Here is a 17090-nt window from a genome sequence, read left to right as displayed (position 1 = left end):
GAAAATCTATTTAAGCAGATTGCAGTGTAGCCAAGTGAAATATGTATGCAATGAAACAATCTATCCATACAAGCTTGTCACCTCTATTATTTTGGCGTTTGTTTTGGTGTGTTTGTAGAGCTCATCACCACAGCCCAGTGCTAGGAGCTTTTTGTCTGCATAGTAACATAATACTTAAATTTCCATTAGAGACTGGTAGGCTAATTCATTAATGTCTGAAGTATTCTAACAGGATCTTAAAAAGAAAAAAAAGGTGCTTTAGTGCTTATTTGAATGAGGGTCATTGTTACTAATTCTTGCAATGTTATTGCTGGTCTTCTGATATTTGGTGTGTAGTTTTTGTTTTGTTTTTTTCGTAAAGCTCCAGCTGCTGGAGTCAGATGGCTACATAAAAATCTCCCCTTTAGTAAACTTCTCTGCGCTGGTTGCTTCATGTTGTCAAGCTATCATAAGGGCTCAAACCATAGAAGGAAAACAGAGATCACTTCTTTTGTTTAAAAAAATCTCCTGAGGTTAAACTCAATATAATGATTTTTTTGGGCTTGACCCATGACTTTTGAACACTTGGGACTGACAATATTGGGGATAATTTATATAATTTTTTCACTCCCTCCCAAATGTGACTGACTTGTTTCCACCATGATCATACCAGGATTAACATGATGAATCTCTGGGGTACCTCAAATGTAATTGACTTGTTATATAAAAAGTGTATGGCAGAGCTGGTTGCAAAATGGGGGAATTTGCCATTCCTCTGTCCCTACCCAACTTTTTTTCTGAAGTTTGCTTTCAATGAATCTTTTGACTCACTCAACTATATTTCCCCCCTCAGAGAATTGGGTGCCAACTGCTTGAGCTGGGATCCATGCATAACTACCAACATTTCAAATTTTTTTTGTGAAGAACTGTTGTTCAGAGAAGTTGCTCTCCAGCTACAGGAAGGTTTTGTGTACATGTTGGTGAATTTTAGCTCCTAACACAGCATTTTACAGAAACCAATTGTTTCTGTATCCTTGAGAGGCAGGAAAGTGTCCTTCACTATTTTACACATGATGAAACAGACAGTCAAGTTAGGTGATATGACAATGGTCATGAGTAATTCAGTATCAGGGCCATTCAGATCTTGAATACTTGGAGTCACTTGTTTCCATGTGTTTCCTAGCTCATATTGCCTCTTATGCTATTGTGCTGATCCTCCCTTTTGAGTGGAAGTCATGCTGCTTGGCCAGAAATGAGGGGAGAGATTCCCTTATATAGTTAATCCTTTTTTTCCTTATTATTTGATAGAACAGAAGGAGTGAGTGAAAATGAGTCAAAGCTTGGTGTGACCCCATGCAGTAATTTTTCAGTAATTTCTTTGGCATTCTTTAGAACTTAACCCACAGTGTGTTTGCTCAGGAGGCTGGTCCTGGCAGGTACCACCAGTATTGGAGACCTCTTGGACTACGACTGAGGGGACTGGGTGGATCCCCTGGTGCTCAGTTGGTGCATGCGGCTCTCCACACCTCATGCCCCCCTTCAGCATGTACTCCAGGAAGTGAGGGCAGCCTTATCGTCTGCCTCTGAGGTTTTCCTTGAGCGGGGCCTGTGGGAAAGTGCTCCTCACTCCTGGCCCTCCGGACTTTGTTATTGGGCCCCTGCCCTGAAAGCCCCCTGGCCTTCTCCCCTCCATAACCTGAGCCGGCTGTGCGACCTGCAGCTGGTTCATTTTCGAACTGCACCTAGGACACACCTGTACGCGCTCATGCGCCACACCTTTCATTTCCTCGCCCTCATGTCCCACTCTGATACCAAGTGGTGGGACCTTCCTTCATCTGTGGAGGGTGAGGAACCCTGGTGGGTCAGCCTATATTCCACCTTGGTACCATGGCCTGCTGGGGATATTAGTTGGCGGCTCCTTCAAGGAGCCGTGAGCACAGGCATGTACCTGGGGTGGTTCACACCCATTCCTGACACTTGCCCCTTCTGTGGCGTGAGGGAGACCCTGGCACATATCTACCTTGAGTGCACCAGGTTGCAGCCCTTTTTCCAGCTCCTCCAAAACCTTCTCCTAAGATTCTGGCTGCACTTTCCCCCACACCACCTCATTTATGCACATCCCATTCATGGCCCCATGAAGTCATGAGACCTCCTCATCAGCCTCCTTCTGACACTGGCCAAGGGTGGCCATCTATTCCACCAGGAGGAGGATGCTGGATAGGGAAGTGCTCTGTGCTCTGTGACTCTGTTCCTCCTTTGGCTCACGTATCTGGCAGAGTTCCTCTGGGCCACATCTGCTGGCTCCCTAGACACCTTTGAGGAACAGTGAGCACTGTCTGAGGTTCTCTGCTCGGTGTCCCCTTCTGGATCCCTAATATTTGAACCTGAAACCTCACTCCTGTCCCCGTTTTTCATTTGTTGTCCCCTGAATTAATTTGGTCCCCGGGATCAGTAGCTCTGCCCCATAGGCTGGGTGAGGGGACTTGTGCCCACCCACCCCTTGGAACTCAGTAGTTGTTTGCTCATTCTTCACTATCATATAATTGGCTTGTGGTGCTGCTGTTGGCATGTAGGAGGAAAATGGGTGCACACTGACTAGCAGGCATGATAGTTGAAATATGTGCTTAGTTACCTGATCCAAAACAATGTCACATGTTAAATTAACAGTAAAATAAACCACCATAGGTCAGAGAACTGTAGCAAAGCTGAACTGCAGTAGATGCCAAGACTGGTGCACTAATCATGGATCTTCTTGCTTCACCCCAGAACATCTGTGTACTTGGGGGAACAAAGATCCTATGGGGTGCAACTCTGCAGTTCACAGGAGGTGAAGGCCCTCTTGCAGGCTTCCTAGATCTTGTACCCACTTTTGGATAGCTGAATGATCCCAGTTCCATTGTTTCACAAGCCTCATCTGTCACGGAAGGGGCTTGCATGTGAGGGCAGGATTTGAATTGTAGCTGACAGCAAAATGTGACTGTCAGACATCTATAATTGTATAGATTTTTAAGACACTGGCTTGATTTCTTACATATTGTTACCTGCAACAGAAACTGAATGAGGGAGGCAAAGGAAAAGTTAAGAGCTGCAGAGTTCACTCAAATATGTTCTCTATTTCACACCAACTTATAAAGTTTGCAGGTGGATGTCTCTCCAAATTTCATGCAATTCAGACAATTTATAGAACATTTGTATTTTTAGCATAAGAATATAAATTTTTAACAAGTGAAAACAAGAATTTTCATACACTTCAGCTGTAATACATTTTAGCTGTGTATTTCTCCACAAATCGGGAACCTGTTTGTGTGTTCTGTATGTGATGTAATAGTGATTAGATCAGCATAAAATAAACAAACAAATACATGATTTAGTACTGGCAGAACAACATCCCAAGTTCCCCCATCAAGTATGAACTGTAATTATTGTAACCTCAGCTCTGTTTTTCTTTTTAACAACTTGGCTCAAGTAATTTGTGTGACTGTCACACTGGGAGAGGTTATTTATGAACTGTGAAGTGTCACAGGACTGTACTCCTATAAGTCACTGGCTGTTGTAGGTCAGGCATATTGAATGCATGAGATGTATTCTTTTGGTTCATGTGCTTTAGGCCTATTACATGAAAGTAAAATGTCACAGCACAGCACCAATATACACATTGAGAGAATGAAAGATTTGTGGGTGACTGTCATGTTAAATAATATCAGACATGAGTCTTGGTTTTGGGAATGAGATGAAATGTGCTTATCAAAGCTTGTCATGTTGTTTCAAATTAGCTTGCTCATGTACATTTATATAACAATTTTAGGTTACTTTTAACTGAAAGCTTTTCTCAGCAGACTGAGCACTAGAATAAAGAACCATGAAGTTAAGTGATATACTGTATTTCTATGCCCAAAATACCAATACTGAAGCCCTGTTGTGCAAATAGCCTTACTATAGAGTGCTGAAATTAATCAAGCTCAAAAATTAAAAAAAAAAATTAGCCCATCAATCTTCTATGAATTCTCCAACTGCATGAATTTTGAGGCTGCACAAGGTTTAAAAATAATACATTCCTAGCTTAAGCGCAAAATGGAAAATTCCAAAATAGGTGCCTTATTCTTTCTGATCTGTGTTCAGCTTCCATTTTTCAGGTCGCTGGAAACCCTAAGTACACATCCAAAGCCAGAATATGGACCCATTATAATATCAGTGCCTTGCAAACTTTACTTAACTTTGTAACCTTATGAATTAGCTGGTCAGTGAGCTAACTGTATCATAATCAGTTTTGAATATTTAGTTCTTTTCCTTTCTGAAAGCTGTTTGTGAGGGGTGAGCTGCAGACTTACATTTTAGTGATGCCATTAGCTAGGCCTGTTTCTGGGGGGAATTTTTGCTTAATGTTCCATGAAGGGAAGGCTCATGACAGACTTGACATTCATTTCTGTCATGTTATTAAAGACTGTTTTCAGTTTGATGCATGGGGATTTAGGTCCACAATTCCCATTATATTAATTAACTTGAGCCAAAAAGACATGACACAATGTACATTCAGGCAATTGTTGTGCCCCATGGCTGCAGTTGTGTGACTATCCCAGCAGTGCACAACTTAGAATGCTCTTTGGTGTCAGGAAATGGTATATTTAAGGAAAACTCAGACTTGTGCATTTACTGCACGTTACTGAGAAAGATGATGACACCACTGGCAGCCAATCAGAATGACGGAAGTGCCACAAAGCAAGCTAACAGGCCTTCTAAAAAAATGGGTATGGTAGATAAAATTGTAGTCAACTGATTGAATCCACCTGCTGATATTACCGCTGCACTAGTAGATTATGCTAATTTGTTGCTACTAATACTAGAGCTCCCTGTAATGCAGCATAGAGGGGGCTGCATAGATTAGTGGTTTCAAGAATTGCACTGGAATTCGAGGCATGAATCCTAACCCTGACATTGACCAGCTATGTGAAGTTTGATAAATCCCTTAATTTCTCGCATCTGAAGTTGTAAAACTGGGATAATACTTACTAGCCACACAGATATTATGAGCCTTAATGTTAGAAGTACTTCAGAACTCTTTGGTGGAAGGTATTACAACTTGCCCCTGTCTCCTCTCTGGATAGGCCTGTCTGTTGTAAATGGATCCAAATCCTGGGTCCCACATGCTTCTAAGCTCCCCTGAGTCTGGGCAGTGACTAGTCACTGTTCCCAGCTCTGGGTTCCTCACGCACACTCCTAGCTGCAGCCTGCATGTCGGACACTCTTTGTGGGCAGTGGGACCCTGGTACCAGTGCCCTGGTCCTCTTGAGCCACCAGGTGCTTAAACACATTTCCCCAAAGTCCACCTGGCTGTAGGAGCTCTGCTTTCTAGTTAAACTGGCAGGAAAGCAAGAAGTTCAGTTTTATCAAAGCAATTTCTTAACCACGGACACTTGAAAATACGAGAGAGTTACAGGTCTTTGGAAAACAAACTGTCCTGAATCCAACCTGACTTGTCTGATCTCTCCCCTTTTGTGAGTCCTGTGTTTTGGTCATTGTCCTCAGGCCAGGTAGCCCTTCCTGCCCTCCCCCTCCTTGGCCTGGTCTACTTGCATGTTGTGATAGTTGGCAACTTGGCCCCCACCTCAGAGAAGCAGCCATATTTTTTTTTAAAAGTCTCCCTCTACCCTTCTTGCCCATGTGGTTCAGGCTGAGAACTTGCAGTTCCTTCCTTGTGGAAAAGTCTATCACAGAAAGAACTAAATGCTAACTATGTTTAGCTGACTAGTTACAGTTTTGGTTAGCGAAGGGCTAAACTTCACTTGTCTGCATTCCCATTCTCTCTTGCTGTACCTTGCTTGTACAGACCATTTCAGGTACATGGATCAAATTTTATTTTTACCAAAAGTCAGTTTGCTTGGTGCTATTTGCATCTTACTTGTAATGATCAGAATGGGAGTTAGATTTTTGAAATAAGCAAGAAAATTCTGCATTGTCTTGAGTGCTTTTTGGCTGCAGGTAAAGAATTCAACAGCTTGTAGGAATGCAAATAAGAGCTAATAATAACTTCAGTGACCTGCCTTGGCACTGAAAAGCCTAACAGAAATTGCTCTGGAGGATGGAGATTTTGTTTCTGTGCATGTGATTGGGAAAGCTCATGATTTTGCGGTTCTGTATTTAATATAAATTCAGAGTAATTGTGTGTGAGAGTGTGGTGGGGAGTATGGGGGAAGAGACGGGCAAACAGATCTGTCAAATCTATTCCACTACAAGGTATTACTTACAGAGGTTGATTTTCTGAGTTAAATCACCTTGTTAAAACTGTCAGTACTGGGGGAGGAGGAGGGAGGGAAACTGGAACATGAGTTGGATCATTTACTCTCCAATAGGTGGACTTTTCTCATACTTAGAATTGATTTGTGTAAGTACGCACAAAGGGGGCTGAGGGAAATCTAGGGTTTAATTTGAGCAAGTGTCCAGAGAGCTCAGAGTAGAGATTTTTATTTTAACTGGCAGACTAGATTGCTGACTATGAAGAAAATAATCATATTAACTCTTTTTTTCAAGGGGAAGCATGCCCTAGACCTTCTTAATGTAAATATTCTTAATACCGGCCAGAAATGACCCCTTTAAACCTTTCACAAACCATCAACAGAGTGACAGAACAGTCTCTTCTGACTTTTTTTTTCTTGCTGATGAAATGATTAGAAATCAATCCATGAAATTAGAGGAGAAAGATGCCCTTTACATTCTAACTGAGCCAGGAACTGCAAATAAAACATAAGGGCCAAATTCTGCTCAAGAAATAGTCACAGAAATTGATGGAGTTACTTCCAATTTTTATAATCGTGTAGCTGAGATCAGAATCTGGCCACTGAAGTCTTTAGGTTTTTATCCAATAAATAACAATAGCAGAATTTACTAGAGCTGGAAAGTTGGGGATGATTTCGGCTTCTGTCAGATTTGATCTCCACAGAATGGAATCTTATGTACAAATTAGCATGTCTCTAATCACTTCTCTAATTATCCAAAGATAGTTGATGGGAGGGGACTATTTTAGAATCTCTAGACCTGTCTTTATTTTGTTTAAACTTTGAATTTAAAAAAAAATTTTACATAGCATTTCCTTAACTTAAATTTTCCTTTGAAAAAATCAATGGTTAAATTAGAAAAACACTTTTTTCCCCCTAACCAAATTGAAGCATCAGGTATGGCATGCAAATAAAAAATCTTGTTTGACGCTAAGTCATGCCCTATTACTAGAACTACCAGAGGAATAAAACAAGGCCAAGATTTTCAAAAATAGAAACCTACGTTTAGACTTGAAAATTGTGCTTAACTATGGATTTAGGAAAGTACTGAGCACCCACCTGCTCCCACAGCAATGTGACTTGAATAACTAAAACAAATATCAAGCAGACTAGACCTTGTATTTTTCCAGAGCTAAATGGATCTAGAATGTCCACTTTTTTCCTGTTGTAAATACAGAACCTGTGATTTTTTTTCTATTGAGGTTCTAAATCTGGCAAAAAGCATTTCCCCACTTGCACTTTAGTTATGTTAGTGGGGTAGGACTGTGAGCATCAAGGCAAAAATGTTCACACTTGGTTGCTTGCAGTTAAAAAAGCTTCAGTTAAAGCGTTTAGGACCTACTTATGGATTGAGGTGCCAAACTGTAGGCACTCAAGCTTGAACATTTTGGTTTACATGCATCTTTCAACCATTAGATGCTCTACCATAACACACAAACTACTATGGACACTGGAATCTCATATAGGGCCAGAGCCACTTCCTGTAAATTCCATGGAAAACCTACCAATGACTTTACTGGAAGTTGGCCCGGATCCTTATTAAGAGAATTTGATATAGAAATAAATACTTCACATTAACATAAGAGGATATTCCAGACACACAACCTTCTTTCTGGAAAGTTTAGGAAGTAGCCAAAGGACTCTAGAGTACCAACATTATCTTTATCATACTATATGCATTCAGTTTTTCAAAGGGACTGAACTGAGTCACTAATATTGGGCTATGGAGTAAACAAAATAGAAAACCTATTGCTTACTAAAAATCTTACTCATTTGTTTAGCTTGCTCTGGATGCAGTCCAAGATGGTTAAGAAGAGATCAGAAACAATGACCTGTACTGGAGCTGCAGAGCACTGAATGATAATCTGATGCATATGTTCCACTGCGTGTCCTTTATTGCATATTTAGGTATTTAGTTTGAGCTGATAAGGAGTTTCAGTCTAAGCCTCAGAGTTTAATTCTTTTTTTTTTTTTTTAACACTAGAATTACTATATATTCAGGGTATTAGAAAGGAACTCCGAATCTAAACATTTCAGGTTAGTTTCTGAATATCTGTGAACATGTGAGTTTTGAGAGAGAAATATTTCATTTAAATGAGAATCTGGAGGTGTCTTGTGGCTGTACAGATGCATCTTTTGTGGAAGTCTATGGCTGGTACTTTCTTATTTTACTTAAAATATTTTATTTTACTAAAACTATTGGATATATAATTTGAGCTAGAAAGATGCAGTATTGAATCATAAAAATAACCAGCAAAAAAATTCAAGAGCAAGTCACATGGAGTCCTGAAACTGCCGAGACAGGGTATAGGGAACTCCTGCTGGCTGTTTCATGGCAAGGGAGAAGCATGTCATATTGCCTCCATTCCCTTTCTTCTGTCCTCCCTGGGCATTCTTGTATTTAGTTCCCTCCATCCCATGTATAAAGGAGTGCAAGGGGGTCTATGGAGAAACTAGTTTAACTCTCTGCTACTTTTTAAATGCTAGATGTCAAGAACTCAATCCTACAAATTAGAGTGCCCTCTATATCCACTCCTTCCATTTCTACGTCGTCCAGCCTAGGATTTAGGGAAACGGAGACATTAAGTACTACTGGATGTACTTAGTTTGGAAGATAGGGAGAGAGACAACCACACTGCATCTGTGTCTAGCAGCTTCACTTAAGAATCTCCTTTATATTCATTACAACCAAGTCCTGCCTTTTTCCCCTACTGCAATGCTATAACCTAATTTGTGGGTGTTGAGATATTCAGTCCCTCACAGGGTCCACTCCACGGTGTGTGGGTCATGTTTCTTTGTAGAAACATTTCTGCTGCATTAAACTTAACAAGTATACTGGGCCAGAGCGTGTGCAGTTTTTATATGTGGCCGTGTGATGTGGAGCCAGAGACCAAGGAGCCTCTCCCTCTTAGAGAGCCCAAGTAAGTAAGTATCAGCCAGAATTGCAGCACCTGTGCAGTGGAGAGTGCAGGGACCTGCCGTTGACTTCCTCACTCAGCCCATTCCCCATTAGGCTCAACTTGCTGGAGAGAGGGTGGGGAGTAGGTGGAGCCATGGCTACAGCTTCCTTGATGAGGCTTTGTATGTAATGCAAGATGTGCAGAGAGGAGAGGACTATGTCATGCTCTTTAAAGGGGTGTATCAGTACCTACACACTTCTTCTGTGCATCAGAAGGTATTCTGAAAGCCTCCCAATGCTCCCACGGTGGTGTAGGTAGATTAGGGTGGCCAGATGTCCTGATTTTATAGGGACATTCCTGATATTCAGGGCTTTTTCTTATATAGGTATCTATTATCTCCCTTCGTCCCCCCTGCCCCCCCCCAATCTGATTTCTCGCAGTTGCTATCTGGTCACTCGAAGGTAACTCCACATGTCCACCCAATGTGGGGCTGTGGCTATATGCCAGAATTTAGCTCACAGAGAGCAAAACTTCTTTCTTTCAGTAAACTTTGCATCCTCCGTATCCTTGACTGCATTTGAAATGTCCTTATTTGTGAGCATTGTACAGTGCACCTGGTGTTTTATTTCTTATTGACCTTGGCTTACCCAAGTGAACAACGATGTGCTGGTCCACTGTAGACTGTTTGTTTGGAACACTCTTTTTGGTAAAGATAACCCTAAAATCTAGGGCTCAAATTCTGCCTTTTGAGTAGCACTTTCTGCACAAGTAGTTCTATAGGTTTCTGTTCGACTACTCAGGGGCATGCCCAGAGTTTTAACGTTTTGTGCCCCCTCCCGCCGTGGCCCTGGAAAAAGCTTGCTCATCCCTCTCCCGCCCGCCACCCCAGCAGGAGCTCACTCTCTTTTCCCCCGTCCTGTGACCGTGGTCCTAGGGCCAGAGGAGTTCTGTGCCCCCAATGATTATGGGCAATGGGGGGCTATGCCCCTGGGACTACTTCTTTAATAAAGTACTACTACTCACTATCAGTAAAGATGGTAAAATTGCACCCTCCATAATTAAAGGAAGCACAAAAGTTCCACACTGCGCACATTTGCACATCTTACATTACATACTTTTTAAAAACCTCATCAAAGCAAACTGTAGGCTAGGATTTCCCATGCAGCACCTCAAGTTAATGCCTCCGCTATCATGATTTTGATCTCATTTGCTAAGGAAACTCCAATCTATTATTTTCCTTACCAAAAGCTGTTTTCTGTTGAAAGAACAAGCTTGCAGAATGATGTACATTTCAATTTCTATTCCCCGTTAAGCAGAAGGTAAGCATGATGAAGAGAGAGTGCAATAAATTACTGGATAATGAGCCAGCTGACTTTCATGGTAGTATTTCACTGCAGTGGCTCCCCAGTTGCCCGTATAGATATTGGTGCTGGTGATTAAGACTTGTGAAACTGATGATCTAAGTTCCCTTCCCTACTTTAGGTCTAGATGGCAATGGTACAACCTGTCCTGAGTAAGGGGTGGCTCATAGTTCTGCCACCCCAGGAGCAGGCCACAGAATGAATTGGTTGCATCACAATTCCTCCCATGTGCTTGGGTGGAAGGTGTATATTACTTCATCCTTTTCACCACCTGTGCACCTACTTGGGAGGTTGGGCTGTGTTGAGCCAAAGTCAAACCTAATTAGTGCTGCTTCGCTGATACCCTTTCCCCCTCTGCAGCTGGTATTACAATCTGAATAGGCCTAAACAGAGGAGGCCTTACTCCCCTGCATGGCTGAGTAAAGGCTGTGACAATTTAACTCTCAATGTGACCCTCTGTACTGGGTCCAGGTAAACTACTGCCGGCCAACTCTCTTAATTGTATGTGCTTGTGAAACTGGGATTCATAGCTGTCAAGCTGTGTTGTAGTTTAGACATACATGATTGAACAGGTGGTGGTAGATACCGGCTGTTTTAGCCAAGATCAGTCTTTGTGGTATTTCAGTTGCCTGAAAAGTTTGGTAACCACTTTCCCTAAGGAACTTCCAGTGGATAGCACTATTAACTTGGGTTGGAGTCTAGGACCTGTCATTTTAAATGGGGTTTTAGGGAGTTCCTAAGAGCTGTAGCTGAATAAATATGGAAAGCCCCTTAGATTCTTACATAATACAATTTAGCAAAGATACTTGATTTGTAAACTATGTATCTAAGAAACTGGAGGTTAAGCTTCCCTCAAGATGTCTTACAAATACCAGTTAGTTCAGATTTTTATTTATTTCCCCATAATTAGGTTTGAAATAAACAATGTCATTACAGTGGTAGTAATCAGTTGAGAAATGCCATACTTCTCCAGCATTCCCTAAAATAACAGTCGTAGACACAGTCCATTCTCATATGGTTTAAAAATATTTCATCAGTACAGGGTAAGCTCTGGAGTGGATATATTGCTAGTATAATATGTGAAGTATTTTATTTGATTTGTAGGGAATACAAAAAACTCCCCAAGGGTTTAGAAGCTATAGCTCTAGATTAAAATTTAGTTACATAAAAATTAAAACATCTCCTCACCCCCAAATCAGAAAATAACCAATTAGAGATGAGATCAAACCATAACAATACCCACGTCACCCTCTAATACCACACCTTAACATGCCTTTCCCTCTGAGAGCCCTGGCCAGTAAAAACATCTGTGTGTTTATAAAGAGACATTTTAAGTTTCCAGGCAAATAGACTTTGTTCTTGAACAGTGTCTGAGGTTTAAGTAATTGCTAACATTTATTAACATGGACATCCTGGTAAATCAGAATTCATCTGGACTATTTTTTAATTAGAACAGCATTGATTGTAAATGATTGAGGAGGATAAGTTTATATTTGATTGGGCTCCTAATTGACAGGTCTTTGGAAATGAGGAGTTAGGAACACAGAGTTAAACGTTAATTGATGTCTTCCAACATTCTTCATGACCCATCATTACCCAATGATAGAGCAGTGGCACTTGAAATATGGAATACAATCACGCATTGGGACACTGCAGAACACTTTACCCTGAAATAAGAGAACGACTGATAAATGATGTAATATACAGAAGTATGAAAATGACCAATCTAAGCTCAGCTCTGTTTGTTTTTATATATTTGATTAGCATAAAAAGTGTTGGGATAACATGCCAGGATAGCAGAGCCTTGTGGGAGTCTGTCTACTCCACTGACTGGAAATAGGAGTTTGCTGCCTTGGGATTTTATTCTGACACCATTACTCCCATTGTGTAGTACCTTACTCTGTGAGTGGTCCCAGTAACTTCAGCTGAAGACTAAGTTGGTATGCCATGGAAATAAGAGTGGGAGAATCAAATCCTTAAAGAACAGCAGTAAGTCATAGGACTGCACTAGTAAAAATCCACATTTTGGATTTGCAATATGTGATGCAAGGTGGCTTAATTTATTAGAGACCTGTATGTGTGAATAACTTGTCCATTCATAATCAGTTTTAACTGGGTTCCTCTTTGTCACTTCCTTTTTGGTATTTACCCTCTGTTACACTTGGCATAATTGGAGGCCAATTAGAAAAGTAAAAACTATTTTGTATTGCTGGTTTAAAAACAAAAAACAAAAAAACCCCCTAATTTAACTGAGCTCAATTGAAACTGCACAAGCAACTTAAAGAAGCATGTGTGTGCATGCACATGTGTGCTGTCAGATTGCCATACATCCAAGTGCCAAAACTGCGAACCATGCCATGCTACAAGCATTGCTTTACCAGAATAAACTTTCATTGGTTGATCATAATCTGAGGTCATGAGACCATTGCTGACTGCTTATGAAGGAAATTAGTCTTATACAGAGTACCACTTTCAGGGAAGTTACAGCACACTAACGGGTAGGAATTGGAGCACCTTTGATGAAATCAGAGAGTAATTAACAAGTAAAAGTTCATAACTGTATAAACCTACCTTTGTTTTTCAGAAATGCATTGCACAGTAAACTGTTTTAGGGAAAATTCTTCAGTACATTTTTTTTAAAGGGGAGCAGTATATGGTTTATTTCCTCACATCTATCTGAAGAGGATCGTAATTCATTTTGGCCCATTGCCAAAGTACTGAACTTTATCACCCAGTCTTGACGTGCAGGTAGATGGCCCCTTTTGTCTCTCTTGCCAGGTATTGCTTATTTTACCAGGAAATCTTACTCATGCTGTTTGGAAGTGGCTGCTAGCCCACACAACTGCTACCAAACTCTTCGACCACATAAGAAGCCTGACTTACCTTCAGCACACCCTTCTTCTCTGCTCTAGCTAAGACACAGGAAGAAAGTCACTATGCTAAGGCTACTCTGTTGAGCAATACAAAGTTGCAAACTGCATTATTAATGTAGTTAATGCAGCCCTACTACTTAACCCTGAAACGTCAAATAGATTCAACATAACTCTCCTATGACTAGGTATGCCACATAAGCCAGTGATAAGCATCATAAGCATAGGAGAAAATAATAAAAAATGAATGTTTCTATTGACTGATATTTCCTATTAAAACTGGATCACCTGTCCTACTTTGAAAAGAATGAAGAAAACCACAAACAATTAACATTTCAGCAGTGCTGCATAGATGCGCCATTAAAGTACATTTTCTTGATAATGCATGTTCCAGTTTTCCTAGTGTGATAAGTGATTGCTCCTGTGTGAATAGTAGTAGGAAAAGGAAAGCAATGCACAAGTCAAGTGAGTGCCTATTATGTTTTCTTCTTCTGGTGAATGTAAGCCCCTCATTAAGATGTTCAGTCACTCACAGTAGAAGAAAATATTTAAGCTTGTTTGATGCACAGCTAGTTCCTTTGTTCTAGTTCCCAGTATCTGGTATTTCCACGAACAAAAGAAAAGGGTCTTTAATTAATTGGACTGAAGCTATGTTTTGGACTCAGTGGCAAAGATTGATGGCTGGAGTTTCACTTTTGAGGTTTGCCAGATTTTGAAAATCTTCAATGAAGCTCTCAAAGAAGCAATTATTTTTTTGGGTGATAAACGTTTAACTCCAAAGGACTCTGATGCTGTATGTCTATACAATATTTGTAATGAAATGCAGCCACCTGGCTAGCTCATTGTCCAGCAATGGGGGCTGGGGAATTTTGGCAAAGCACACAAAGATTAACCCAATTAATGTAATGGGGTCTGGATCCTCAACATCCCAGCAGAGACCAGTCAGACAAATCCTTGGACCAAAATTTTCAAACGTGGGCACTTCAACTCCTAACAGGGATGCTGGAACAATTTTTATAGCAGAGATGCTTAGAGCCATTTAACCAAACTAAACCCTGTATCTAATGGAAACCACTTCAAGCCAGGGGGTGCAGTAGCACCCCCTGCACCTCTAATTCCAGCACCTATGACTCCTAAATCCATATTTAGATGTCCTAAATTAAAAAGCCTGTTTTTTCTGAGGCAACAATGACCCACAAATCGCACTGAAGTAAATGACATCTACTAGTGTCTTTGACTTTTAAATTCCCATCCTAAATACCCTCACACAATAAACTACATGGTACTTCATTTCCCTATCTTGGAAGGGTGAGGTGCTGAGTCTCACCTAACTGGATATGAACTTGTAGTTTGAAAGGAATGTCAATCTATATATTTCAAATCTGAAATGTAGACTACTGTGCACCCTTTGATTTTTTTTTTTAATCCCTAAAAAGAATAATGGTTATTAGTCGAGTAATTGAGAATAACTCCATTGAGGCCAAGAGTTATAGTGGTATAAAACTAGTGTGAGACAAGAATCTGACTCTGGTATGCAAGGCTACCACTGCCAGACTTGAATCTTTGTAAATAAGCTCTGTAGACCATTCTAGCCACATTCTGTGCAGATTAGAACAGAGCAGATTTTCTTTTTTAAAAATATATTTCTTAGCGTTACCTCCTTGTTTCTTAAATCCACAGTACCCTTTTTTAAACCAACACTGATTTGGATGTGTCTGCTAACACTAATGGGACACATGCTGAATGTGCTCCTGGAAGACTAGGCAGGTTCTAAACTGGGGATGCAAAGGGCAAACAAGTGCAGTCCATTGATGTAACAGAGCCTAGATTACAAAAAAGAATGGTGAAGGAGGTGTGGCCTTGTTATAAAAGGTGCCAGAGATGGCAAGGGTCGGAGAATGGGCACTGGCATCACGTGAGCCTTCTGACCTTAGAGGAACTGGGTTACAGTGACCTGCTGTCATGTCTTCGACGAATGAACTGAACTTTTAACACACAAGATTCTGAATGGAGTTGGGCAAAACTTGCATTACAAACCTCAAACAATTCTCCATCTGAGTTGTATTAAAAATGTGAAACTCAGTGTAGGTCTGTCAATGTTTTGCTAAGAGTTGTCAACCTTTCAAGTACTCATGGACCCAGCTGTATGGGAACCTGGAGCAAGTTATAGTTTTAAGTGGAATTTGGTTTTTGACTTCAAGTTTTTATCATGTCAGACCTGAAACTCAAAGTGAAGCTTGAGGTGCAGAACCTCCCCCTCCCCAATTGAAATCCCTGTGCAAGTGACATGTAGTATCTCCTGATGAGGAATAGTTAATAGAATTGTTAATATAAATATCATAGAAACCTTGACACAGTTACCAACAAAGGACATACTTCTACTGCAGATGTACAACTCTACATCTTACTTCAGTCTAGGGAGGAAACTATATTATCCCCTCCAGATTTAAAGTATTGGAAATATCTGGAGATAAGGAGGAAAACAGCTACTTAGTATGTATGGTTTAACGAACAGGTTGAATACAAAATTAGCTTAGTTAAAGTCGAGAGGTTTAGTTCTACAGTTTGGTGATGGTGTCATACTCCAACAATCAAAGGGACACATAATTTAAAGTGGCACAATCCCATGGAAAATGGAGGTGCAACTACTTAATGATTCGACACACCACTCCTCCATCACCAGATTTCAAAGATGTACCCCTTCTCTTCAAAGGCATTTCACCAGTAAATAAACGAGGCAATTTGTAAAATATCTGGAGACCTTTTTCCTTGTTTTAGAGAATATTCTCTTTCACAGAGCAGATTACAAACTCCTGTTGGCTCAAGAGAGTTTTCAGACAAATACATTTTTAACTTAACTGTCAACAAACATATGAGAGGACAGATTATCTTATAGCTACATTCTTTCAGGACTGTTTTCTCTCATTTAAAAACAGCTACATTTTCTAATACAGATACCTATAAATGTCATTTTTATGGCCATGCATTTGATTAAGAGAACATAATCAAAAAAGCATGTTGAATCCCAGAGGATCAGTTTCTCAATCTTTATAGCACAAACTTTGAAACAAAAATCATGATTGCTATTTATATTAGTCAGTATATTACCTTTTCTCTTCCCTCCATGTGTATTTGCTTGAATAAAGATGCACAAAAGCAACAAAAGTGAGAGAAATCGGAAACTTCTCATTTCTTCCCTCTCCACATGAGAACTGAGGCTTCACTACTAATTTTCTGCTGCCAAAGAGACATGAGGGGAAAAAAAAATCCCAAACACATTATCAATACTTTGGAAGAAATGGTTACTTATTAATCATTAACCTTTAACCTTTAAGTGCTTTGTCCCCTGTTCCAATGTTTTCCTTCTGTGCCCCAATCTAATGTGAACTGAAATTTGCTTTTGTCCAAATGCATTTTCATTTTCTGTTGCTTTTGACAAAAATAGTTTAGAGCAGGATCCCTACCTTGGTCAGCAAAGCTCAGATCACAATGAGGGTGAATGTTTTGTGTTCTGAAATACAGCTGGAAGTCGTGGGCAACTAGCTCAATGTTGGTTGGCCAACTGCTCAGTCTGAACATATTGCAAAATAACCAAAGGAAACCAAGACTAATCTGAATAGTTCACAAACCTAGAGAAATCCAAATTTTGGGTGGGTGAAGGGGAGTTGGGGGAATCAAACCCAGTACACTGAAATGCTTCACTTAATAAAC

General features: G+C 40.4%; 1 protein-coding gene across 1 annotated transcript in view; it reads right to left on the bottom strand.

The window, feature by feature from the left end:
• LIPC (lipase C, hepatic type) overlaps window positions 1-16861 on the bottom strand; it is a 70500-nt gene extending 53639 nt beyond the window's left edge. The window contains exons 1-2 of the mRNA XM_067555944.1: window positions 16844-16861; window positions 16488-16613 (exon numbers count right to left, since the gene is read on the bottom strand). Coding sequence (XP_067412045.1) covers window positions 16488-16569 — 82 coding nt within the window. The 5' untranslated portion in view covers window positions 16570-16613; window positions 16844-16861. The remainder of the gene's footprint in view (window positions 1-16487; window positions 16614-16843) is intronic.
• Between the last annotated feature and the right edge of the window lie 229 nt (window positions 16862-17090).

Source organism: Emydura macquarii, unplaced genomic scaffold (assembly GCF_026122565.2).
Source record: "Emydura macquarii macquarii isolate MOO-44397 ecotype Brisbane River unplaced genomic scaffold, CSIRO-AGI_Emac_v2 contig_1644, whole genome shotgun sequence".
NCBI lineage: Eukaryota > Metazoa > Chordata > Testudines > Chelidae > Emydura > Emydura macquarii.
The sequence above is the reverse complement of the archived record's forward strand: the minus strand, read 5'-3'. Positions and strand labels throughout refer to the sequence as shown.